This window comes from Panthera tigris, chromosome X (assembly GCF_018350195.1).
Source record: "Panthera tigris isolate Pti1 chromosome X, P.tigris_Pti1_mat1.1, whole genome shotgun sequence".
NCBI lineage: Eukaryota > Metazoa > Chordata > Mammalia > Carnivora > Felidae > Panthera > Panthera tigris.
In genome coordinates this window covers 80990735-81017776 of record NC_056677.1, presented here as the reverse complement: position 1 = coordinate 81017776, position 27042 = coordinate 80990735, and the positions used below count along the sequence as shown (strand labels likewise).

The window sequence follows — 27042 nt, the reverse complement described above, 5'->3', positions numbered from 1 at the left end:
GTTGTTGAATCATCCCTGCTGCCTAGAGAGACTCCAAACCACCTCTTGACAATGGGCAACTGGGTGGTTAACTACTGGTTCTCAGTTTTGTTTCTGGTAAGTGACATTTCACTATTAATTACTCTTAACAGAGGAAGGAGACATTATATTTGTTAACATTTGTAAACTTATTTGAAATGGAAATATTTCATGTCAATATTAGGCCCACTAAGGCCAGTTATCTATTAAAAAGCTCAACTCTAAGAGAACAAATATATGTTTTGTAAAATCTTCTGTGTATGATATATTTCACCATTTTAGAAAAGGGAAAAATTCAACTCCAGAAATTGATTGGTAAAGAGACAAATGATATAGATCACAAGTATTTGAAATTTCAATTTGTTTTCATTTTCCATCTTCTCTTTTTCTCTTTCATCTCACTTCTAACTATTGCCATGCAGCATTCATTTCTCTTCACCCTTTCTATACTGCTAACTAACATCAAGATTTCATAAAATCACTGAACATTTGATATAGAAATATTCTTCAAGATCATGGCCTAGTGCTGTTGATTATAGAAATGTAATGGGAGCCATATATCTAATGTAAAAAATTTCTAGTACCTACATTGAAAGAGGTAAGAAGAAATAGGTGAAATCAATGTGTAGTAATATATTTAGTTTAACCCAATATATCAAAAATATTATCCTTTCAACATGTAATCAATATTGAAAATACTAATAAGATGTGGGTGGGTAGTGCTCTTTTTCTAAAATTAATATGCCTTATATGTTCAGATTATGCTTTCTGTAATAATTAACTGTGTATTTGGGTGTGATGTGGTTTACTTTTCTACCATATTTCTATTTTTAAGTATTCCATCTCCTTTGTGTGAATTCATGTATTATAGAAAAATACAAAAGAAATGGGACTATTTACAATGTCATATGGAAAATCTTTTAATAAATATATATAATTAAAATAAAACATATTTGTCTCCACCTTTTCCCCCAAAGCAACAGCAAGACATATTTTGTTAGATATTTAATTTTTTTAAGTTTATTTATTTTTGAGAGAGAGAGAGCACACTCGTGAGTGCACAATGTGGGGGAAGGGCAGAGAGAGAGGGAGAGAGAATCCCAAATAGGCTCCACGCTGTCAGTGCAGAGCCCCAATGCAGGGCTCAATCCCATGAACTGCGATATCATGACCTGAGCCAAGATCAAGAGTTGGATGCTTAACTGACTGAGACACCACATGCCCCAGATATTTAATTTTTAATGTTTTTTTATAATTTAAAAATGTATAGCTTGCCATACTTGTTATTTTCTTAACCATGATACTACAACTAAATTAGCTTCATCTTAAAATACTTAAAGTTCTGACTTTTGTAGATGTTTTTAATTTGTTTTAAATAATTTTATTTTTTAATGTTTATTTATTCTGAGAGAGTGCATGCACATGAGTTGGGAAGGGGCAGAGAAAGAGAGGAAGAGTGAGAATCCCAAGCAGACTCTATGCTGTCAGCACAGAGCCTGATGTGGGGCTGGATCTCACAAACCGTGAGATCATGACTTAAGCCAAAATCAAGAGTCAGAGGCTTAACTGATTGGGAACCCCAGGTGCCTCTATTTTAAATAATTTTAAATTATGCGTGACAAAGATGTTCCAATAAACTTTCCACTCAAAAATATTAAAAAAAAAGAAAATAGTAATGAGAGCATGTAATGTCATTTGTTTTCACTAAGTTTTTGAAACACGATATGTATTTTATACTTATAGCATATCTAAGTTAGGACTAGCCACATTTCAAATGATCACATATGGGTAGTGTCTACGGCTTTGCATAGTGCAGATATAAACCAACTCCATATATCACACAGTGAATTGATTGCAGAGCCATCATTCAAACTCAGCTTCCCAGTGTTTAGGCCAGATGTTCTTGACCACACCACATATGCACAATCCCCTTTTCCTTACACACACACACACACACACACACACACACACACATACACCTATCCCCACCTTCATTTTTCCTTTTCTGAGCCACCCCTGAGCTTGGAACTCCCTGTTCTTTCTCAGTTTCCTAGATCTTCATGTTATCCATCCTTCTGGGGTTATCTCTTTTCTCCTCTTTGGGCCCCCAAGGACTTCCCAGGTGCTCAAGGAAAAAAGGTGTAAAGAGCAATCAGATTCTTTGTTTTGCATTTAACAAAAGGCCAAGTGCCTAACTGGGCCGGTTACCCTATGCTTTATATTTTCAATGCTCAATGCAGTGTATGTAATTCCTTTTGCACTAGTTTAGGAGACAGGGAGCCCAGGAATTAGTTTCAGTTCTGCTATTAATTGAGTAATCTTGATCAAATTATTTATCCTCTCTAGACTTTAGGTCATCTGTGTGTGGGGGGAGATAAATGAAATGACTAGATACAAATATAAGTCTGTTTCTAGTTCTAAAATCCCCTGCATTTTATATCCCTCCCTTAGTTTTTGCTTAGAGAGTTCAATACCCATTGTGGTGACTCACATTTAACTATCTAGCTTTGAATTTCCACCCCCTACCAATCTTGCTGGTAGGCTCAGACTTCTTGCTATCTCTGACATACACTCCTATGCACTATTTTTTTAAATTTTTTTAAATGTTTATTTATTTTTGAGAGAGAGAGAGAATGTGTGAGCAGGGGAGGGGAAGAGAGCGAGGGAGACACAAAATCTGAAGCAGGCTCCAGGCTCCTAGCTGTCAGCACAGAGCCTGATGCGGGGCTTGAACTCACGAACTGTGAAATCATGATGTGAGCCTAAGTTGGATGCTCAACCGACTGAGCCACCGAGGCTACCTTCCTATGAACTGTTTTTTAACATAAAAATTAAATTACTCAGAAAACATTCTTACTCCTCCTTTTGCCAGGTCTTCGACTTCATTATCCATTCATAATGGAAGAAATGATAGTGAGGGTAGGAAATGGAATTCCTTACTCCCAAATGTCACTGTATTCTCCTTGTCTACAGGTGGTGATGGTCTGACACAGAGTTCTTTGTGTTTCTCTTGGATCCTGAAATATTTCTGCTCTCTCTAAATAAACTTCTCTCTTCTGTCTTTTGAACTATTGAGGTATCTGTGTCTTTCACCTCTCTTTTTCTATTAGGGTCAATGAATTTCTGAAAGATCCTCAGTTCTGGAAAGGGTGTCTAAGCAAAGGATGCAGGTAGAAGTGGATTGGCGAAGCCAGCCTGGTAATGACACAAGTCTGTAGTTAGCATTTGTTGAGCTCCAACTATGCACTAACCATTGTATTAATCACTTCACATGCTTGATTTCACATAAGCCTCACAGCATTGCTGCGAGGTAGATATTGTTACTACCCTCACTTTATAGGAGAAGAAACTGGGGTTCAAAGAAGTTAAATCACATGTCTGTCTAAGATTACAGAACAAGAAAGTAGTGGAACTAGAATTTGAGCCCAAGGAGTTTGTTTCCGATATCACTTTAAATCACTATGCTATGCTGCTAAAGGTATGTGAACAGTCCAGATCTAGGGACTCTGAATGGGCCATGTCCTAGGCTAACGGCCCTCTACTCATGGGACTGAGATGGTTCTGAGCCATCCCGAGGTCAACAATATATTTTAGGGGCATCCTAATGCCGTAGAGTCCTGCTTGGTTACAAACTAGCACCTCCAAGCTTGGGCTAGGGCCACAATGGTTGATTTCCAAGGCAATGAATGGGGCAGTGGGGTCCAAATTGCCCCTTTTCCCAGTGCAGAGACAGAGCTTGAGATAGACAAAAGCAGTCTTAAGAGCTCAAATGAGTCCAAAGTAATGGTAGGTTAATTTGAAAAGAGACTCACAATCTAAAAACAGGAAAATGTGTGTCAGAGTATAATTAAAGAGGCAGGCCCATCTGGAATGGTTTAATCTCTTTCAGATGGGTATTATTATAGATGTTAAATTTATTCTTTGTTTCCTTAGAAATCCATTTATTCACTTATTGCCATCTTTTAGTTGCAATAGTTTGCTCCAGTCCAGAAGTTGGCAAATGTTTCCTGTAAAGGCCTAGGTTGTATATATTTTAGGATTTGCAAGCCATATGGTCTCTGTCACAGCTACTGAATGCTCCCATTGAATCATGAAAGCAGCCATAAACAATATAAAAATAAGTAGGCATGGCTAAGTTCCAATTCCTCTTTATTTACAGACACTGAAATTAGAATTTCATGTGATTTTCACATCATGAAATATTCTTTTTCTTTTCATTTTCCCAACCATTTAAATGTGTGAAAACAAATACAAAAGTAAAAACCATTCTTAATTTGTAAGCTGTACGAAGCAAATGGTGAGCTACATTTGGCTCATGGGCCTTGATTTGCTTACCATGGTCATTAGTGTCTAATGCATGTCTTGAAGTACTAACTCTCTCTGAAAGGCAGCTAGATGCTAGAGGGATTGTACTCATTTAAAATGAAAACAAACACAAAATAACCAAAATGGTGACACTATTTCCTATCACTTACCTATTCCTTCCCATACCCAAATTTTACTTTATTCTTTGCTTGTTTGTTTTTTTTTTTCCTCTAGGCTACTTGGTTGGGGCTGAATGTTTTCCTGTTCGTGCATGCCTTCCTGTCATATGAAAAAGCCGATAAGTACTTCTATACAAGAGAAATCCTGGGGGTGAGTATCATAGTTGTGATATGGGGAATCTCTGCGGGTTTTTTGTTGTTGTTATTTGTGGCCTCAGCTCTTTGAGACCCAATGCCCTGATTTCTTGTAGGGCTAGGGTTACCAGAAAAATACAGGATGCCCAGTTAAATTTGAATTCAAGAAAAATCATTTTTTGGTACAAGTATATACCAAATATTGCACAGGACATATGCATACTAAAAAAATCATTCGTTTTTTTTAAAATCTGACATTCAAATTTAGCTGGGCATCCTGTATTTTTGTTCACTAAAATCTCAGAGCCCTATTTAGGGCACACTCCCCTGATCCAATAATAAAAACACACAGTAAACAAAACTATTAAGCACTCATTTTCAAACTGGTTTCTACAGAAACTCAAGTGCTCTTATAGGTGTGAAGGGAAAGCTAATCGAGTAGTGCTCCTGCCCCTGCCTCTACTTCAACCAAAGCAACCTTTATCTGTCTTATGGACTCCTGTTTATGGTTTTAAGAAATAGTTTGGTTTAAAACAAGTAAACAGGAGCGCCTGGGTGGCTCAGTCGGTTAAGCATCTGACTTCAATTCAGGTAATGATCTCTCAGTTCCTGAACTCTACCCACACATGGGGCTCCCTGCTGTCAGCTCAGAGCCCACTTCTGATCCTCCGTCCCACGCTCTACCCCTCCCCCACTTTTGGCCTCTCAAAAATAAACAAACATTTAAAAAATAATAAAATAAGACAAGCAAACAACTTGAAAGCTACTGCTGTGGACTGATCTCAGAGAAAAATACCTAACAAACAAGAGGGATGCTTAGGGAGTCTCTGGGGTGGGTGGTGCTGCAGAACTCAAGGCCTGAAGAAAGGCAGGGGGCAGGTGAGAATAACGGGATGAAGGCTATGGAAGTCACAGGTCAAGAATAGAAGAAGTAGGGCACATTGGTGTGGTGGTGACCAGGAAGAAGCAGGGAGGTGAGAATTATTCTTTCACAGGCTCATCAACCTGGCCATTATCTGATTAGAAAAGCAAATTTGACTGCTAACACTAGTCCGTTTTTCAGTAGGTAAGGGATTCGGTTAAATCACTTTCATCTTGATTAGATCATTAGCTTTCCACAAAGACCCTTCCAATGTACATGCTTAAAGACAGATTGTCATTTTTTTTTAAATCCTTCTTTTCTCTTTCTAACCAAAGGATCCATGTTGAGGTCACAACTAATTTGAATGTTTTGTTTGTGACGTATTTCACCCTGCTGTTTTCCATTTTAAATGTTGATCCTTGATCCTTCTTTGGAAATTATAACTCCAAAGGAAGTGTTAATTTATTTTAAAAATAGTTTTTTGTTAAGAGGATGATGCAATAAATGTGACTAGTTATTAAGAGCTTAATTGCTTTATGACCAAGAAGTCAGCCACAGAAAAATGAATCATGTTGATATCCTGTGGACATTTCATTCACTTCATTTTAAAAAATCCTCTCTATTAAAAAAAAATTTAATTATAAACAATACTACTTTCAGTGAGATCAAATGATACTGAAGTATATAAAGTAATATGTGAAAATTGCCCTCCCATCCCATTCCCCAGAGACAACCACTGCTAATAGTGCTGGTGTGCATGTGTGTGTAGACACATTGACATATGCTCACAGATACATCAGACATACATTTTGTTTTTGTGGTAGGTACTATTCTTTAAAAAAAAATTTTTTTTTAACATTTATATCTTTTTGAGAGACGGAGAGAGCAGAGTATGAGCAGGGGAGGGGCAGAGAGAGAGGGAGACACAAAATTCAAAGCAGGCTGCAAGCTCCGAGCTGTCAGCACAGAGCCTGACACAGGGCCCGAACTCACAAACCGCGAGATCATGACCTGAGCTGAAGTCAGACGCTCAACCGACTGAGCCACCCAGGCACCCCAATAGGTATTATTCTTATACACTTCTTAATTCCCTGTATCCAGTAAAATTTTCTCTTTTTTGGTTCACCATTCTATGAGTTTTGATAAACACACACAGTAGCAAAGAGGTTTTTGTTTTAACCAGAGCAGGGATTACATTATAGATATTGGCTGGAAATAGCTTCTTACACATAGTGTATCTCAGATATCTTTCCATATGAGTATGTAACTAGTGGTGTGCTGGAACTAGCTCATACCAGCTTACAACAGCCAGTTATGTGGATCTCTTCTCAACCCTGTATTTAATTTTGTTCAGTGACATCAAGTTGGTATCATGAAATCTGCCATGGCAGGAGTATTCACATCATGTCAATTGGCAAATGCTGGAAATCAAGACCCCCCACACTTCACCTGAAAGTTAAACATATACCATTGCTACTCCAGTGCCTATAGCTGTCACCCTTTTAAGAACATAGCAGTCCATGGCATTGATGTGCCGTAATTTATTTAATCATTCTGTACTGCATTTCTTAAATTCATGCTTCCTCTAGGAAAATACAGTTATTTGATTCACTATGAAGCAGAGCAAATAAGTAACAGAAGAAGCAGTTTAAATTTATAGTCAATAAGGGGGAGCCTAGGTGGCTCAATCGGTTAAGCGTCTGACTTCAGCTTAGGTCATGACCTCATGACCTAAGGCTCGTGAGTTTGAGCCCCGTGTCAGGCTCTGTGCTGACAGCTGGGAGCCTGGAGCCTGCTTCGGATTTGGTGTCTCCTTCTCTCTCTTACCTCCCCCGCTCATTCTCTCTCTCAAAAATAAACATTAAAAAAATTTATAGTCAATAAGACATTAAGGACAGCAACAGTTGAATTAGAACATCAGGTAGTGCTGATACTGAAAACTGAACATAAATTGGGATATTTCAATGTGCTGTAATGGTAAAAAAAGATTTCCTCTAAAAATAATTTATCCCATACAGATAGCCCCTACAAAATATGGAACTGTGAAATTGTAGTCCTATATTTTCCATTTACTTGCCAATTTTAACTTTAAGAAACCTCTGTGACTCAAATAAGCAAGCTGTGTGAACCAATGTGGAAATGCAAGATCTTTGAGATGAGCAGAGAAAATTTACTCAGAAATGGAGCAGGATGTCTCTCTCAAAAACACTCGGAGTGTGACTCAGCAGAGGGAGAAAACACAGGTGCTATGGAAGAGCCAGAAACAGAAAACAGTGGGGCAGCCCTGTTCACTGCACTGCCTGACATTGTAAGCCATTGTGGACGTTAGGCAGATCTTGATCTGGCTTGATGTCACGTTTCCCTGGGTTTAGGTTGTATGGAAAAATAGTTTTTGTGCTGAAAAAGATTATTAGAAAAAGGCCAAGAAATTGTTAATTGTAACCCACATTCTGCCTTTCAGCCAGTTGCTGATAGCACACATGTAAGGCTGGCTAAAGTGCAACAAAAATTGCCTGGCTGCTGCTACCACCTCTGCTGCTATTAGGAGATTGTCACACTCCATAGCCTGCAATCCCAAGTATGTGGAGCGACTCAGAGATGAGTTGCACAGAGTTAAGGAGAGAAGTTGGACTTAACTACCATGGAGTTCAGCATATTCTGTCCAGCTTATACCTAACCAAGCCTCTTTGGGGATAAATACTTCTTTGAAGCATTGATTTCTTGTCTCCTTTTCTGGCAGCTCCTACTGCTGGATCAGATTGAACTTGATATATGCTTCCGGGCCACCCAAGGAAGTCAGTTTGAAATTCTGTTCTCAGAATTTCTCCCTTCTGAAATCTCTACCCAAGTTTACAATTTTTGCTCTGAGGGGTTCACTAGTTTTACTTAAGCTTTATTCAATGATTAAAGACATCTTAAATATAAATGGTTAAATTTTTTATTGTTTATTTACATGATTATTACATGCTTATAATTACATTAGAAAATACAGAAAAGAAAAAATAGGCACCATCTGTAATTATACCTCTAAATATATAAGCTTTATTTAAAGTGCAAATAAAAATATATACAATCTTCAGGGTGCCTGGGTGGCTTAGTCGGTAAAGCATCCAACTCTTTATCTCAGCTCAGGTCATGATCTCACGGATTTGTGAGATTGGGCCCTGCGATTGGCTCTGTGCTGACAGTGTGGAGCCTGCTTGGGATTCTTTCTCTCCCCGTCTCTCTCTCTGCCCCTCCCCCCGCAAAGAAATAAATATACATTTAAAAATAAATAAATAAATAAATAATTAAATAAACAAACATTAAAAAATATATACACTCTTTGAGATTGTTTTCAAATAACAAACAATAAAGTAATAATTGAGTGTATTAGGCAAAAATACTCATTGCAGAGTATTACATTTGTAGAGTGTATTTTTTTTTTGATAGACTGTATTTGTTAATGTGAAATTACTAAATCCTGTTCTCTTTTGTATTGTACAAATATTTCCAAACCACTGTCATGAGAATTTCTCAATTCACTATTAAGATCAGCAAATTTTCTGTCATTTGCAAACAGAGAGTCTACACTGATTGTGCTAACTACTGAATAGGAGGTGAGGAAGATGTAGCTCTGTCCATTCCCATGTCTCAGACAAGTGGACTGGGTGCGTGGTCACCTGCTAGATGATGAGATGGAAGCAGCTGATGGTCTCTTCTCTCCTCTGCTCCAGTTGGCGTTGGCCTGGGCCCGAGCCTCTGCTCGCTGCCTGAATTTTAACAGCATGCTGATCCTGCTTCCTGTGTGTCGAAATCTGCTGTCCTTCCTGAGGGGCACCTGCTCAGTGAGTCCCAGGTACTCGTAGGTCAATGTTCACATTAAAGACAGGAGATCCTGAACTCCTCAGTAGGATGACCTAATATCAAACCCCTAGGAATGGAAGCCAAGAGTCTCCTTTGGTAGTCAAGGAGGGAGGTAAGGGTGGGTGGGTATAGGTATGCTTTGTTTAAGACATTTTGGTTATGGGTTACTGAATTTTATAAAGCTTCCTGCAGACATCAGACCTTGATCACTTCCCATTTGTAGTTTTGCAGGCATGCCCTGAGAAAGCAACTGGATCACAATCTCGCCTTCCACAAACTGGTAGCATATATGATCTGCCTACACACAGGTAACTGAGGCAAACCACAAAACTGCAAGGTCGCAGGCATTCAGAGTGTAGTTTCATTTATCTATGCATTTAGACATTCAAAAAGTGTTTATCAAAAACCTGGCACTACTTGCCACACACCATTGTAGGCCTATTTTCATGGAACTTACATTCAATTCTTTTGGTAACAGAATGAGTATAAAAAAATATTGGTTTTCTTTGCAATCAAGATTTATTGGGCACCTTCTGTAGACTAGGCATTCTGCTAGACACTATATATAGGATTCTCCTTTTCTAGTAGGGCATGCCTGCCATGATGTTTCTGAGACACTTTTCAATTCCCTTTCATCTTTCCATTTAGCTATTCATATCATTGCACACCTGTTCAACTTTGAACACTACAGCAGAAGCAGATGGGCCACAGATGGATCCCTTGCTTCCATTCTCTCCACCCTATCTCAACAAGAGAGAGATGAAGATTCTTGGATAAATCCTATCCAGTCCCCAAACATGGTGAGCTGACTCAATGGCAAAGCATCTGAAATCTGGTCATGAGCAGGAAGGGGATGGTATGCTTGGTATACATTGTGTCAAGTTGAAATTTCTTCTTTCATAGACAGTGGAGTATGTGACATTTACCAGCATCGCTGGTGTCACTGGAGTGATCATCACAATAGCTCTGGTTCTCATCGTGACTTCAGCTATGGAGTTTATCCGGAGGAGTTATTTTGAGGTCTTCTGGTATACTCACCATATTTTTATCATCTACTTCATTGGTTTAGGGATTCACGGCATTGGGTAAGGACTTCAAACCTTATGCCCCAGCCCCTGGCCTTGCATAATTCTTTGTCCCAAACTGTCCTTCTTTGTCTGTCTCAGTGGAATTGTCCGGGGTCAAACAGAAGAGAGCCTGAATGAGAGTCATCCACACAGGTGTGCAGAATTTTTAGAGCAGTGGGATGATCATGACTCCCACTGCAAGCATCCCCGATTTGAAGGGCTCCCTGCTGAGGTAAGAAGCCTGCCGACAGGGACAGACTCCTGTCAGGAGCTGTTATTGTTATTGTTATTGTTGTTATTATTACTCTTATTATTGTTACCATTATTAGCTCAGCACTGTGCTGGGTCTTCTGGAGGATATATTTTCAAGGTTCCTACCACCAAGGAACTCCAATATCAATGACAACAGGCTAGGGAGTTATCATTAGCAGGGGATCCTAAAGAGAAAGAACTAATGGTTATTGCATGTTGTGAGACCCTCTCCAAAGGTAATAATGATAGCTCACATTATTATTGTTGTTGTTATTATTACTATTACTAAAATGTTTTTTTGTTTATCTATTTATTTAGAGAGCACAGGTGGGGGAGGGGCATAGAGAGAGGGAGATACAGAATCAGAAGCAGGCTCCAGGCTCTGAGCTGTTAGCACAGAGCCTGATGCAGAGCTCGAACCCATGAACTGCGAGATCATGACCTGAGCCGAAGTCGGACCTTTAACCAATTGAACCACCCAGATGCCCTGATAGCTCTATTATTAATAGTGTTTGCCATATGACAGGTTTGCTGTGTAATATGGATTGTCTCATTTATACATAGAAATAATCTATGGGTATGAGGTAGGTACGTTTTTTGTCTCCATTGTGAGATGATAGGACTATGATTCAAAGAGATTAAACTGCCAAGCTCCTACAGTAAGTAACTAGTGGAACTGGAATTCAAGCCCAGGCCTTTTAGATTCCAAAGAATGTGCTCATGAACACTGTACTGTACCAAAGATTAGCTGTGAAATCAAGTCAATTTTCTTGAGTGGGGAGAAGCATTCTTTTTTCCCAGATTTTTTGAAGTACAATTGGCAAATAAAATTGTATATATTTGAAGTGTACAATGTGATGAATGATACATGCATATTTTGTGAAATGATCACCCTAATGAGATTAATTAACACATCCATCACTTCACATAGTTACCAATTTTTTGGTAGTGATAATGCTTAAAATCTACTCTTTTAGCACATTTCAAGTATGCTATCCACTATTATCAACTATAGTCACCATGCTTTACATTGGATCCCCAGAGCTTATTCATCTTATGACTGAAGGCACATACCCTTTTACCAACATCTTTCTAACACTCCCTGACCCCCTTCCCCAGGCCCTGGTTAACTACCTTCCTAGTGTCTGTTTCTGTGAGTTTAACTTTTTTAAAAAGCATTCTTTTAAAAAAAAATTTTAATGTTTATTTTTGAGAGACAGAGAGAGACACAGAGTGAGCATGGGAGGTGCAGAGAGGAAGGGAGACACAGAATCTGAAACAAGCTCCAGGCTCTGAGCTGTCAGCACAAAGTCCGATGCAGGGCTAGAACCCACGAACTGTGAGATCATGACCCGAGCTGAAGTTGGACACTTAACCAACTGAGCCACCCAGGCGCCTCAAGCAGCATTCTTAAAGTCAGCTTTCCTTGGTGTTATAAGTACCTGTTTGGAAATTATTATTAAATAGTGGGCATTCAAGAAACTGGGTTCCAGGGAACTCAAGGTGTGCCTCGGGATAATTATTGTGGATATCGTGGTTTATCTTTGCTTGCTCATAAAATATGTTAGATGGAGGAATAAATGGAAGGGAGAGGTTGACTTGTGGTACCTCAAAGTGCTCTGATAAAGTCTTTAAATCTTTAAATCAGTTGCAGAAGTAAGAGCAATAGCTTATTCCTCATCTAAAATGGGAATAATATCTTTAAAAAATTTCCGAAAATTTGCATTTCAAATTAGTAGGAAAAAAAGATATATCATTCAATAATGTTTTGGAGATAATAGGATATCCATCCAGGAAAAAAGCTGAATCTTTATTCCACACTCTACATTATAATATGAATCACGAATGCATGGATCAAGGATTTAAATGTTAAAGAAAGGAAGGAAATCATAAAAGCATCCTAATACCACATGGGAAATTTTTATCTAATACTGGAGCCCTAAATATTTTAAAAGACCTTGAAGCCAGAAAAGAAAATATAATAAATTTGAATAAATATATATTAAAATTTATTGTATATATATATATATATACATATATATATTTCAGTTTTTATTTAAATTCCTCTAGAGTTAACATACAGTGTAATATTACTTTCAGGTGTTCAATATAATGATTCAACACTTCCATACATCACCTGGTGATCATCACAAGTGCACTCCTTAATCCCCATCACCTATTTAACCCAGCCCCCACCCACCTCTCCTCTGGTAACCATCAGTTTGCTCTTTATAGTTAAAAGTCTCTTTCTTGGTTTGCCTCTCTCTCTCCTTTTCCCTATGCTCTTTTGTTTTGTTTCTTAAATTCCACATATGAGTGAGATCAAATAGTATTTGTCTTTCTCTGACTTATTTCACTTAGCATAATGCTGTCTATCTAGCTCCATCCATGTCGTTGCAAATGGCAAGATTTAATTCTTTTTTTATGGCTGAGTCATATTCTATTGTATATATACCACTTCTTTTTTATCTATTTATCAGTCGATAGACACTCGGGCTGTTGAAATAATTTGGCTATTGTAGATAATACTGCTATAAACATCCAGATGCATGTATCCCTTCAAGTCAGTATTTTTGTATCTTTTGGGTAAATACCTAGTAGTGCAATTGCTGGATCGTAGTTCTATTTTTCACTTTTTGAGGCACCTCCACACTGTTTTCCAGAGTGGTTGCACCAATTTGCATTCCCACCAACAGTGCAAGAGGTTTCCCCTTTTTCTGCTTCCTTGCCAACACCTGTTGTGTTGTTAATTTTAGCCATTCTGACTGGTGTAAGGTGACATCTCATTGTAGTTTTGATTTACATTTCCCTGATGATAAGTGATGTTGAGTATCTTTTCATGTGTCTGTCGACCATCTGTGTGTCTTCTTTGGAATAATGTCTATTCATGTCTTCTGCCCATTTTTTTAACTGGATTGTTTTTTGGATGTTGAGTTTTATAAGTTCCTAATATATTTTGGATACTAACTCTTTATTGGATATGTCATTTGCAAATATCTTCTCACATTCTATCGGTTGCCTTTTAATTTTGATGATTGTTTACTTCAGTGTTGAGAAGCTTTTTATTCTGATGTGGTCCCAGCAGTTTATTTTTGCTTTTATTTCCTTTGCCTCAGAAGATAAATCTAGAGAATGTTGTGGGGTGCCTGGGTGACTGTCAGTTAAGCATCCAACTCTCGATTTCAGCTCAGGTCATGATCTCACTGTGAGTTCAAGCCTTGCTTCGGGCTCTGTGCTGACAGTGTGGAGTCTGCCTGGGCTTCTCCCTCTTCTCTCTTCCCCTCCCTCACTCATGCTCTTTCTCTGTCAAAAATAAATAAATAAACTTAAAAAAGACAGAGAAATATTGCTACAGCCAATGTCATACAAATTGCTGCCTGTGTTCTCTTCTAGGATTTTTATAGTTTCAGGTCTCACATTTAGGTCTTGAATCCATTTTGAGTTTATTTTTGTGTATGGTATGAGAAAGTGGTCCAGTATCATTCTTTGCATGTTGCTGTCCAATTTTCCCAACACCATTTGTTGAAGGGACTGTCTTTTTCCCATTAGATATTCTTTCCTGCTTTGTTGAAGATTAATTGATGATACAGTTGTGGGTTTATTTCTGGGTTTTTTATTCTCTTCCATTCATGTATGTGTCTATTTTTGTGCCAGTGCCATACTGTTTTGATCACTACAGATTTGTAATATAACTTGAAGTCTGGAATTATGATACCTCCAGTTTTATTTTTCTTTTTCCAGACTGCTTTGGCTATTCAGGGTCTTTTGTGGATCCAAACAAATTTTAGTATTGTTTGTTCTAGTTGTGTGCAAAATGTTGTTGGTATTTTGGTAAGAATTGCATTAAATCTGTAGATTGCTTTGGGTAGTATGGACATCTTGACAGTATTTGTCTTCCAATCCATGGGCATGGAATTTCTTTCTATTTCTTTGTGTCATCTTCAATTTCTTTAATCAATGCATTATTGTTTTCAGAGTACAGATCGGTCACATCTTTGGTTAACTTTATTCCTAGGTATTTTATTATTTGGGGGGCAATAGTACATGGTATTGCTTTTTAAATTTCTCTTTCTGTTGCTTCACTGAAACATTTGTTTTTAAAAGGCTGTATGGTATACCATTTTTGTCAAATTTTTTATATGATCATTTTTAATGATCTTGAGGGCATTATGCAAAGTAAAATAAGTCAGACAGAAAAAGAAAAATACTGTATGATCTCACTTATATGTGGAATTGTACTTTAACAAACCTAGCTCATAAATACAGAGAACAGATTGGTGGGTGCCAGAGGCAGGAGGTGGGCGGTGGGCAAAATGGGTGAAGGTGGTCAAAAGGTACAAACTTCCAGTCATGGGTATGTCAGGTATAGCATGGTGACTATAGTTAATAATACTGTATCGCATATTTGAAAGTTGTTAGGAGAGTAGATGTTAAAACTTCCTAGCACAAGAAAAAATTATTTTGCAACGATGTATGGTGATGGATATTAACTAGACTTATTGTGATAATTTTGCAGTATATATAAATATTGAATCATGGTGTACAATTGAAACTTATATAATGGCATGTCAATTATGTCTCAATACAAAAAAGTAAATAAAAACTTAAAAAAGTGAGTTTGGTATTGGCAAAAGAAATCTGTGTGATATACCATTTTTGTCATTTTTTTCTTAGTAAATAATATGGCCATTGTTATGCTCGTATACTTAGTATACACCTTAATTATATCTTTATGCTTCATTTCCCAGAAGTGAAATTTCTGGGTCAAAGAGAAGGAATGCTTTTAAAGCTGTTGGGATGTAGTGCCACTTTGCTTTCTTGGAAGATACTACTAATTTGTCCTCCATTACCTGCACATGTGAATGTGCCCATTTCCCTACATCCCAGTTAATGGTGGGCATTATGGTTTAAAGTTGTTTTTCCCAATCTTAGAGGCTAAAATACTATTTTTAAAATTTTATAACTCTCAACAATAGCCAAATTATGGAAAGAGCCTAAATGTCCATCAACTGATGAATGGATAAAGAAATTGTGGTTTATATACACAATGGAATACTACGTGGCAATGAGAAAAAATGAAATATGGCCTTTTGTAGCAACGTGGATGGAACTGGAGAGTGTGATGCTAAGTGAAATAAGCCATACAGAGAAAGACAGATACCATATGGTTTCACTCTTATGTGGATCCTGAGAAATGTAACAGAAACCCATGGGGGAGGGGAAGGAAAAAAAAAAAAAGAGGTTAGAGTGGGAGAGAGCCAAAGCATAAGAGACTGTTAAAAACTGAGAACAAACTGAGGGTTGATGGGGGGTGGGAGGGAGGGGAGGGTGGGTGATGGGTATTGAGGAGGGCACCTTTTGGGATGAGCACTGGGTGTTGTATGGAAACCAATTTGACAGTAAATTTCATATATTAAAAAAAAATAAAATTTTATATATAGAGAGCACATGTGAGCAGGAAAGGGGGGGGGAGAGAGAGAGAGAGAGAGAGAGAGAGAGAGAGAGAGAACCTTAAGCAGGCTGCACACTCAGTGCTTATTACCACAACCCTGGGATCATGACCTGAGATGACATCAAGAGTCAAAGGCTCAACTGACTGAGCCACCCAGGCTCTCTAAAATGCTATTTTGGTTTAATTCATTTCTCTGATTACTTCTGAGGTCAATTTTTTCCATATTGTTATCAGCCATTTCTTAAATATATTTTTTTGTGTTTCCTTTGAAGACATGGGGAATCTTTTCCAAATAAGGAGTAATATCAAATTGTATAATACCCACTTTCAAGTTCACCAGCCACATCTCTGCCCCTTTCCTTCCTAGAAATACCTAAGGAAGTTGTTTGCCTGAAACAGCATAAGAAACCTCATTCCACATAGTTCTGATGTATCGTGCTGAAGAAGTTGTGCAAGAAAGGACATGACTTAGCATTGCTAGGAAATATGTTTTTAGCAGCTCATGTACATATGGGGGCAACCTGCTACCTTTGAGAGAATCTCAGGGATAGAAAGGCTACTTTAAAAAAATGTAGATGGGGCGCCTGGGTGGCTCAGTCGGTTAAGCCGCCGACTTCGGCTCAGGCCATGATCTCGCGGTCCGTGAGTTCAAGCCCCGCGTCGGGCTCTGTGCTGACAGCTCAGAGCCTGGAGCCTGTTTCAGATTCTGTGTCTCCCTCTCTCTGACCCTCCCTGGTTCATGCTCTGTCTCTCTCTGTCTCAAAAATAAATAAATGTTGGGGCGCCTGGGTGGCGCAGTCGGTTAAGCGTCCGACTTCAGCCAGGTCACGATCTCGCGGTCTGTGAGTTCGAGCCCCGCGTCAGGCTCTGGGCTGATGGCTCGGAGCCTGGAGCCTGTTTCCGATTCTGTGTCTCCCTCTCTCTCTGCCCCTCCCCCGTTCATGCTCTGTCTCTCTCTGTCCCAAAAATAAATAAAAAACGTTGAAAAAAAAAATTTAAAAAAAAATAAATAAATGTTAAAAAAAAATTAAAAAAATGTAGACAAGATAAAAAGTATATTACTATGTTAGGTGTTTTGAAAACCTGAAAAAAGAGGTGATGGATAAATACCAAGTTTTATATACTGTTACCAATAGTGTCAGTCACTCACTTTCCTTTTTTTGTTAGTTGTTTTGTTTATAATAATCTGCTTCCATGTTGCATCTACTTTCTCTGTTGTTTTTTTCAGATTGGACAAATTGTCCTGGAAGACTGTCTTGGAGTCTTAAAATTAAAATTTATATATAATTTAAGATATATATATATATATATTTATATGTATATATGTATATGTATAATTATATGTATATGTATACATTATAATTATACATATACTTATAATATATTTTATTTCTGTGCTTTTCTATGCTTCCCAGTGAGACTTGTAAAACTTCAGGAAATGACCTGCTTTATGAGTAACAGATTAGCAAATGAAACCATTGCAACTTATTCCTTTCCATTTCCATCCTCAAGATTTGGTGAAATTAGTGGCTTAATAATGATACACATCAGAAAACTCAATAAATATTACTGAATGAAGTAATATTCAATATTACTGCTACACAAATCCTAAACAAGAGATTAATGTGTAACCTCAACTTTATTCTTTTTCTGTGCAGTCTTGGAAGTGGATACTTGCACCAGGCATTCTTTATATCTTTGAAAGGATTCTCCGATTTTATCGTTCAAAGCAGAAGGTTGTGATTACCAAGGTAATGAATATACACTTTCCCCTAGCTGTGATAAGAGTCTTATTCTTCCTGATTATAGGAATAGATTGTCATGTTGTCACCCTGAAGGGAATAAAAAAAGAACTGGGGGGCAATATATTTCAGTTCCTCCAGTGTTGGACAAAACTATGGGAAAAAGAGTTTGGCAGAAATCATCAGCATGGGTCTATGTCAGAGGCTGCAAACAGGTGGCCTGAGCCACATCTAGCCCACAGACATATTTTGGTTGGCCCACACACTGATTGTTTAGAAAGTTGAATTGGTTGCTAACATTTAAAAACCTGGATAGAGGCTTTCACAGTAAAATAAAAATGGCATTTCTATCTTCTTCCAAAGAATCAGGCAACCTGGTATTTATTTGTGTGTTTGTTTGTTTGTTTGTTTGTTTGTTTATAAAATTTATTTAAATTCATGTTAGTTGACATACAGTGTAGGATTGTTTTCAGGAGTAGAACCCCAGTGGTTCATCACTTACATATGATACCCAGTGCTCATCACAAGTGCCCTCCTTAATGCCCATCACCCATTTAGCCCATCCCCTCCACCTGCAACCCCTCCAGTAACCCTCATTTGTTCTCTGTATTTAAGAGTCTCTTATAGTTTGCCTCCCTCTCTGCTTTTTTAAAAAAAAATTAATGTTTATTCATTTTTGAGACAGAGAGACAGAGCATGAGCAGGGGAGGGGCAGAGAGAGAGGGAGACACAGAATCTGAAGCAGGCTGCAGGCTCTAAGCTGTCAGCACAGAGCCTGACGCAGAGGTTGAACTCATCAACTGTGAGATCATGACCTGAGCCGAAATCAGATGCTCAACGGGCTGAGCCACCCAGGCACCCACCTCTCTGCTTTTATCTTATTTTTCCTTCCCTTTCCCTACGTGCATCTGTTGTGTTTCTTAAATTCCACATATGAGTGAAATGATCTGATTTTTGTCTTTCTCTGACTGACTTATTTTGCTTAGCATAATACATTCTAGTTCCATTCACATTGTTGCAAATGAAAAAATTTCATTCTCTTTGATATCTGAGCAGTATTCCATTGTATGTGTGTGTGACCATTGTGTATATACACACACACACCACACCTTCTTTATCCATTCATCTGTCAATGTAAATTTGGGCTCTTTCCATAATTTGGCTATTGTTGATAATGCTGCTAGAATCATTGGGGTGCATGTGCCCCTTTGAATCAGCATTTTTGTATCCTTTGGATAAACAGCTAGTAGTGAAGAATCAGGAAACCTGAATATGCTGAGTTGCAGTTCCATAGTGCAACCACTGCCTGGACAAAGTAACTGCTGCCACCTTTAATTTTTTTAATGTTTATTTATTTTTGAGAGTGAGAGAGACAGAATGCAAGCAGGGGAGTGGCAGAGAGATGAGACACAGAATGTGAAGCAGGCTCCAGGCTTTGAGATGTAAGCACAGAGCCCAACTCAGAACTCAAACTCCTGAACCATGAGATCATGACTGAGCCGAAGTTGGACGCTCAACCGACTGAGCCACCCAGGCCCCCCAATGCTGCCACCTTTAGAAAGGACTTTCGCTAGCAGTTCACCACTAAGACCTGCCCTCCAGCTTTATTCATTTATTTCATCTGCCTGCCCCTGTCACCATTTGAATTTACTTCCTCTGGCCTCTGTGCTCTATTCTTAGGTTGTCATGCACCCATCCAAAGTTTTAGAATTGCAGATGAGCAAGCATGGCTTCATCATGGAAGTGGGACAGTATATTTTTGTTAATTTTCCTTCAATCTCTTACTTGGAATGGCATCCCTTTACTCTGACCTCTGCTCCAGAGGAAGACTTCTTCTCCATTCATATCAGAGCAGTGGGAGACTGGACAGAAAATCTCATAAGGGCTTTTGAGCAACAGCATTCACCAATTCCCAGGTAGGTCCCCAAGAGCAGCGGAAACCCAGAGCAAGACACAGACAGGCGGAAAAGAGAAAGCAATTCCTTGTTGAACCTTAAGTCTGGTAAGATAGAATATGATTAAAATAAATAGGCACTAAATGAGCAATGGGAATAGCTATGTCTCTGGGAGGATGTTTGAGGTTGGGGGTGGAAGTGAGATTTCACTTGCCCATTGTCTTCTGTCTTCTGTCAGGATTGAGGTGGATGGTCCCTTTGGCACTGTCAGTGAAGATGTTTTCCAGTATGAAGTGGCTGTATCGGTCGGAGCAGGAATTGGGGTCACCCCCTTTGCTTCCATCTTAAAATCTATCTGGTACAAGTTTCGGCACGCAGATCACAACCTTAAAACACAAACGGTAACTCCCTCATACCACTTTGCATCTGGACTGGGCTGGACAGGTCCATTGCTTTCATGGGTTAAACTCTTTACAATTGATAAGAGAGTAACCATCCCTGGAGCTATGAGAGTGAGTGATTACTTCTCTCTGCCAAGGCATCCACTTTTACAGATTCATCACAAGAATAGGGTCTTCATTTTCAATTTGGAATTTAAAATCACCTTGAACCAAAAATGATGTTGGAAGTCTTTTTCCTTAAAGGATGTTGTAAGAACTCTGAAAATTCATGCTTTCTAAAGTCTGCTGCTCTGAAGAAGTGATTTTTCAGGTCACTCTTAGGTTTGATCAACAAATACGGAGTATATGCTCATAATCATGTCACTACAATGCACATCATGAAGGCACTTAGTAAGGCTATGTTCTCTCTTGCTAATTCCAGATCTATTTCTTCTGGATCTGCAGGGAGACAGCTGCCTTTGCCTGGTTCAGTGACCTATTGGCTTCTCTGGAACATGAGATGGAAGAATTAGGCAAAGTGGATTTTCTAAACTACCGTCTCTTTCTCACTGGATGGGACACCAACATTGTGAGTTCAAACAATACCCTAATTCCCAAGTTAGATGCAAGTTAAATGTCAGACAAGGTCATGAATGATGATTGGAAATAATGATTTCTTATGATTTCTTATCCGCCCTCACCCTCACCCCTGAGTTTAGAAGTGGCCAAAACAAAACAAAACAAAAACAAAACAAAATAAAAGTAGCTAAAGGAAGAAACAGCTATCAGGGCCTGCTTTTCCTAACTTTTATTTCTTTGGCTCCAGGCTGGTCATGCTGCATTAAACTTTGACAAGGCCACTGACATCCTGACAGGTCTGAAACAGAAAACCTCATTTGGGAGACCCATGTGGGACAATGAGTTTTCTACGATAGCTAATGCCCACCCCAAGTAAGTGCATTTTCCTCTAGTTGAGTTTACAGAGTTAGAGTTTAGGAAAGATATTACAGCATGTTGAGCATTTTTGGGAAAAAGATCTCTGGAGCAGAAACTATGTGAATCATTCTCAGATTCTTGCTTAAAACTGAAAAAAATTTCATCTGGGGTTTTAGCCAAATAAGGGTTGTGACCTTGTAATTGATAAGAAGACATTTGGTTCCCCTGCAAGTCCCCATTCAAACAAGGCAAGGAGACTCAGTTCCAATTAGTATTATGGAATAAAATGGAAAACTGGGAAAATTCAAATGCATTATTTTTGGGCTTAATAATCCCTACATCAAGTAAGAAAAGCTTAGAGTGTATTATCTAGTTAACTGACGACCTGACATTGTCGGTCTTTCTGGAAGAGTTTTGAGACATGCTAGAGCATATAGGAAAACCTGGTGCCATGAAATCAGCCATTCCAATGGGAAAGAAATTAAGCTGATCATTTAGATAAATTCCTGGAACAAGCTGGCAACTAAGGATCAATTCAATTTCACAAACATTACTGGTTACCTTCTATAAGTTCAGCACTCATTATTCTACAAGGTTTGGAGGTTGAAAGAGAAATAGGATATGGTTCTTGCCCTCAAGGAGCATACATTTTAATAAGAGATGCATACAATCAACCCAAAGCAGAATGATGCACTCCATGAAACAGGTACATAGATATCGAGGGAAGTAAAGTGTATGCCAACATAGGGTGATCACAGCAGGCTTCATGAAGGCAGTGGTGAGAATACTTAGTCACTCTGATTCAGACGATCCTGGGTCCTAATGTTAATTCTGATACTTTCCGTTCCTGGGACCTTGAGCTAGAAAATCCTCTAACCTTCAGACTTCTTATCTATAAAACGGGGGTTATATGAGTAAGTGCCTTCTCTTCTCACTTGCAGAATTGTTGTAAACATTAAACATATACCTATATGAAAAATGCTCTGTAAACAGGAAAGCAGCATTTAAACAAAAGAGATTATGTTAATTACTGTGTTGAGCTGACCATAGTTGAAGTTGTGAGAATGGATGACATTGCCAGGAGAGAGTGGTGGAGGACAATAGCATTAAGCAATGCTTACATCGTGTGGGAATGGAGAAAGATAAGCCGAGAAGAAGTAGGAGAACGTGGAGAAGTGGTGTCACAAAAGCCAAGGGAGGAAATATTAAAGAATTGGAGGTGTGGCAGGGTCCAGGAAATGCTTATTTAACTTAAAGATGATCTAAGCATGTTTATAGACAGAACAGAAACCAGTACATAGAATAAAATAAATATACAAAAATGGGGATGGGACGCGTAGGTGGCTCAGTTGGTTAAGTGTCCAACTCTTGATTTCGGCTCAGGTCATGATCTCATGGTTTGTGGGATCGAATCCCGCATTGGGTTCTGTGCTGACAGCATGAAGCCTGCTTGGGATTCTCTCTCTCCCTCTCTCTGCCCCACCTGCTCATGCTCTCTTTCTCTTTCAAAACAAATTAAAAAAAATTTTTTTTAATGTTTATTTATTTTTGAGAGAGAGAGAGAGAGAACAAGGGAGGGGCAGAGAGAGAGAGAGAGAGAGAAAGAGAGGAAGACACAGAATCTGAAACAGGCTCCAGGCTCTGAGCTGTTGGCACAGAGCCTGACATGGGGATCGAACACACAGACCACAAGATCATGACCTGAGCCAAATTTGGATGCTTAACTGACTGAGCCACCCAGGTGCCCCTATGATGGTCATAATAAAACATGGGCAATAAGTGTTGGTGAGGAAGTGGAAAAATTGTGGGAGAGTTCCTCTCACATTGTTTGTAGGAATGTGAAATGGTGCAGCACTTTGGGAAAACTCTGGCATTTCCTCAAAATATTTAACCTAGAGTTACCAAATGACCCAGCAATTTCACTCCTAAGTATATACCCAGGAGAATGGAAAATAGCCTTTGCTATCCACACAAAAACTTGTACATGAATATATATAGAATAGTGAAAAAGTGGAAATAACCCAAGTATCCATTGACAGATGAATGGATAAACAATATATGGTATATCCACACAATGGAATATTATTCAGCTATTTAAAAAAAAAAAGTGAAGTACTGGTACATGCTAGGACATGGATGACACTTGAAAACAGCATGTTAAGTGCAAAGAACCAGACCCAAAAGGCTACATATTGTATGATTCCGTTTATATGAAATGTTCAGAAGAGACAAATCTAGAGATAAAAAGTAGATTTGATGGTCGAGGGCTGGGAGGAGGTGGTTGGGAGGAAATGGGGAGTGACTGCTAATGTGTGTGGGCTTTTTTTGGTGGGGGATGATGAAAATGTTCTCGGATTAGATAGTGGTGATGGTTGCACAACTTTGTGGCTATATTAAAAAGCACTAACTGTACACTTTAAAAATGTGAATGTTATGACGTGAATTATATCTCGATGAAGTCAAAAGGAGGGGAGAGGAAGGGATGATAGAAGGAAGGAGAGGGTGAGACCCAGAGCATAATTAGATTATCCTTGGTGAGAAGCTGACCACCTCTTCAGTGTGAGAAATTTTGAAGTGGGGATAAGTGCACAATGGATGACTCTAATAGCACCTAACACATATGCACTTGCTATGGGCCAGGCATTTTTATAATTGCTTTACAAATGTCTTTCATTTAAACCACAAAACGACCCTGTGAGATGGGTACTATTTTTATACCCATTTTACGGGGTGGGGGGGGGGACTGAAACAGAGGTTAAAGAAACTTGCCTAAATTCACACAGCAGGGATAAGTGCCAGAGCTGTTATTTCTATTTATTTTTTTAAGTTTATTTATTTTGAGAGAGAGCACAAGTGGGGAAGGGGTAGAGAGAGGGAGAGAGAGAATCTCAAGCGGGCTCCGCACTGTCAGAATAGAGCCCGACATGGGGCTAGATCTCATGAACTACAAGATCATGACCTGAGCCAAAATCAAAAGTTGGATGCTGAACTGAGCCACCCAGGTCCCCCATCAGAGCTGTTATGTCAACCGAGAGCTGGGCTCCGGGGTCTAGCACTGAACCTCTACCCTGCATCAGATCTCCTATCTGTTCTCCATAGAATAGGTAAGGATGCATGCAGGCTGAGAGCAACAGAAGGCTGGGAGCACATTTGGGGCTTGCAAGCAGAAAACGTGAGAAAACTACAATGAAGAATGTGAGGGAGTCAACTGAATCTTTATGCAAGTTTGTTGGGAGCAGTAGAGGCCTAGCGGAGGCAGTTTCTCCATCCTCATGAACATAGCAGCTTTTGCTGTATTCTTGCCCTATTGTTCTATTCCTGCAGGTCCGTGGTGGGAGTCTTTTTATGTGGTCCTCAGACTTTGGCAAAGAGCCTGAGCAAACGCTGTCACCAATACTCCAGTCTAGATCCTAGGAAGGTTCAATTCTACTTCAACAAAGAAGATTTCTGAATTATAGGAATGGGGATGGTAATCTGCATTTAGTCTCTCCTCTGAATCAATAATTTACTTGGTCTGGTCAGGTATGAGCAGCCACGTAAGGACAGTAACATGCATGTTAAACTCTCCCCAGCATTCATTTTTTTATTGGATTCAACTTTGATGTCGCTGATCTTCATGAGGTCACAATAATTGCAAAGCCTATCCTTCCTTGGGAAAATAACTGAATCCTTCTGGAATGCCATGACTGCAACAAGGCCTGATAGCAGAGGTGGTTAACAGTTACACAACTTTACCCCAGTTGATATGGTTTACTCTGTTATTCTCTCCCAGGCTTTTGGTATTATTTTCCCCACCCTCTCACCTTCAAAGATTTCTAAAGTAGGGTTATTTTTTAAATAAAAAATTTATTGAATAATGACAAAACAAGCATAAATAATAAAGCAATGAACATAAAATCACCAAGAACCCCATCTCTATATAACACTATGTACATTCTTACTGTTATTTTAAACACTGTCTTATCCAGTGTGACTAGCAATTTATGCTTTGTTTTTGCTTGTGAAATGATTTTCCTCTTAATCTTTCATTACTTTATCTCTTAATGAATGACTCTTTCATTACTTTAGGCTCTCCATTGGGGAAAGAAAATCTTGTAACTATGCTAATTGCAATTGAAATTATATTTTAATTTAAAGCTGTATTGTCATTAGCTTGCATTGTTCTGTTGGAAATAACTGCAAAAACTTGAACTCCATTTTAGGGTGACTTAACCGGGGCTCTTTATTACCATTTTTATTAAGGGGGGTGGTTTAGCAACATTTAGTTTAAAAAAAAATAATTTAGAAGTTTGATACCATGTTTTGGCTCTTCCCTATTTATTAAGGAATCATTCACCTAATGACATAAGCAAAATGTCTTTTCTCCTATCAGAATGCTTTTTATTTCTGCCATCCACCCAGCTCTGGGATATTAGTCACAGTGAATCAGTAGAAGCGAAGACTGGGGCCCTTAAAAGAGGCCCACACTTCATTACCCTAAAAGACAATTCAACTCAGATTTGTAAGAATGTTCCTACTAAATCAGCATTATAGCACCTATTTCTCTACCATTAAGTGTCCAAAAATGAATAAATGGTCATTTCTAAGTACCCAGAAAATTTTATGACTTAAAGGATAAGATCCGTTTTCAGTAGTCTGAACAAAATAAAGGCTATCATGGGCTCATGATAGCTAATTGTGTTTCATTTATTAATTGGACATCAGGAAAAACTAGTAATGGGTATTTCCATACCCATTGAATTGAGTGGGATACCCCTACTATTGACTTCCTGGATTTCAGCTATCTAAATTAAACTTAGTAATGATTTAGGAAAATGCACAATGGAACCTTGGTGATGTGGTTCCTCTTAGACAACTGCTGACCATATGATAATTTGATCTCCATTGACTTTGATTTGGAATCTTAGTGTTCCTTGAAACTTATGAGTCCCTAATGAGAAAGGCTTCACTCTTGATTTCAATGTCTAAATATATTGACTCTTCAAGATATGATTGCTGCTAAAATCAACACAATAAGGCCTAGAATATTCATGGAAGTAGGCAGAAAAGGTAATGATAATAATCCTATGTATAATCAACATCCAAGCCCAAATTGGGGATGAGCAGGATACCTAGAAATCTCCTTAGCTGTTTTGAGCAAGTTTTTTCTTCCTAAGTTGTAATATGAAATATTTTATTCAGCAAACTTTTGTTGTAGTAAATGTTTACACATCAGAGTAGAAAATCCCTTAATTTCAGTGTCTCTCATAAAGTTGATTATCATTGCATTCTTTTGCTTGACGTGTAAGCAATATGCTATTACATTCTCTAAGCCTATGGCAGGCTTTTAATTCACTTAACCATAATCCTAACCCAGGGGGTAGGATTCTGAGAATATAAATAGGCTCAAAGAGTAGTTCCAGTGGAACTTTACTAATTATTAAGGCATCTCTTAACCTCTTGAGGTTGGCCTGATGGAGAGAAATCATGTTCCTCCTTAATGCCACTATGAGAGAGAGAATGCTAGGCTGGAAGAGCCATAGGTTAGAACTAGTGGCACTAATTATGGTCACGTCTATCTGCAAGGAAGCAGGCAGGGGCAGGCCTAATGGGCAATCTGAATACTTATGCTCTACATTTGGTCCTCTTAAAATAAATGAGAAGAATGTAAAAGTTTCAGGGTTTTCTATGTTTTAATTTCCCAGAATAAGTTTGGTTATAGAGGAAGACTGTAGGTTAGTGATTATCTAGAAGGTAGAATGAATGTATTTTGTTCATGTGATTTCTATTTAGTTTTTATTTCATCTTGAACATGTGAAAAATTAGTGGCTTTTTTAACTTTCAAGGTTGACTACTGAGACTGAAGAGTTTTAGGACAGGTAAATGTCAACAGTCTCTTGTGTTGCTGACACACTTGAACCAGTGCCAATACAACATTTTGTCTTAATTCTGAACTATGCATGTGAATAAACCTGCTATTAAACAAAAATACAT

At 38.5% G+C, this 27042-nt stretch overlaps 1 protein-coding gene across 3 annotated transcripts; it reads left to right on the top strand.

The window, feature by feature from the left end:
- NOX1 (NADPH oxidase 1) lies at positions 1 to 24520 on the top strand. Of its 3 annotated transcripts, XM_042974732.1 has the most exons (13): positions 1 to 96; positions 4558 to 4653; positions 9216 to 9326; positions 9569 to 9653; positions 9994 to 10145; positions 10249 to 10430; positions 10512 to 10644; positions 17775 to 17867; positions 19539 to 19774; positions 19992 to 20154; positions 20576 to 20722; positions 20960 to 21084; positions 24394 to 24520. In XM_042974732.1, exons 1-13 carry the CDS (start codon positions 52 to 54, stop codon positions 24518 to 24520), a joined length of 1695 nt encoding a protein of 564 aa, XP_042830666.1. In that variant the 5' UTR covers positions 1 to 51. The 3 variants fall into 3 exon arrangements, with proteins under 3 accessions (XP_042830666.1, XP_015398364.1, XP_042830665.1); XM_015542878.1 differs by lacking the exon at positions 9216 to 9326 and having other exon boundaries at positions 52 to 96; XM_042974731.1 differs by lacking the exon at positions 20576 to 20722 and having other exon boundaries at positions 52 to 96.
- Positions 24521 to 27042: the final 2522 nt, after the last annotated feature.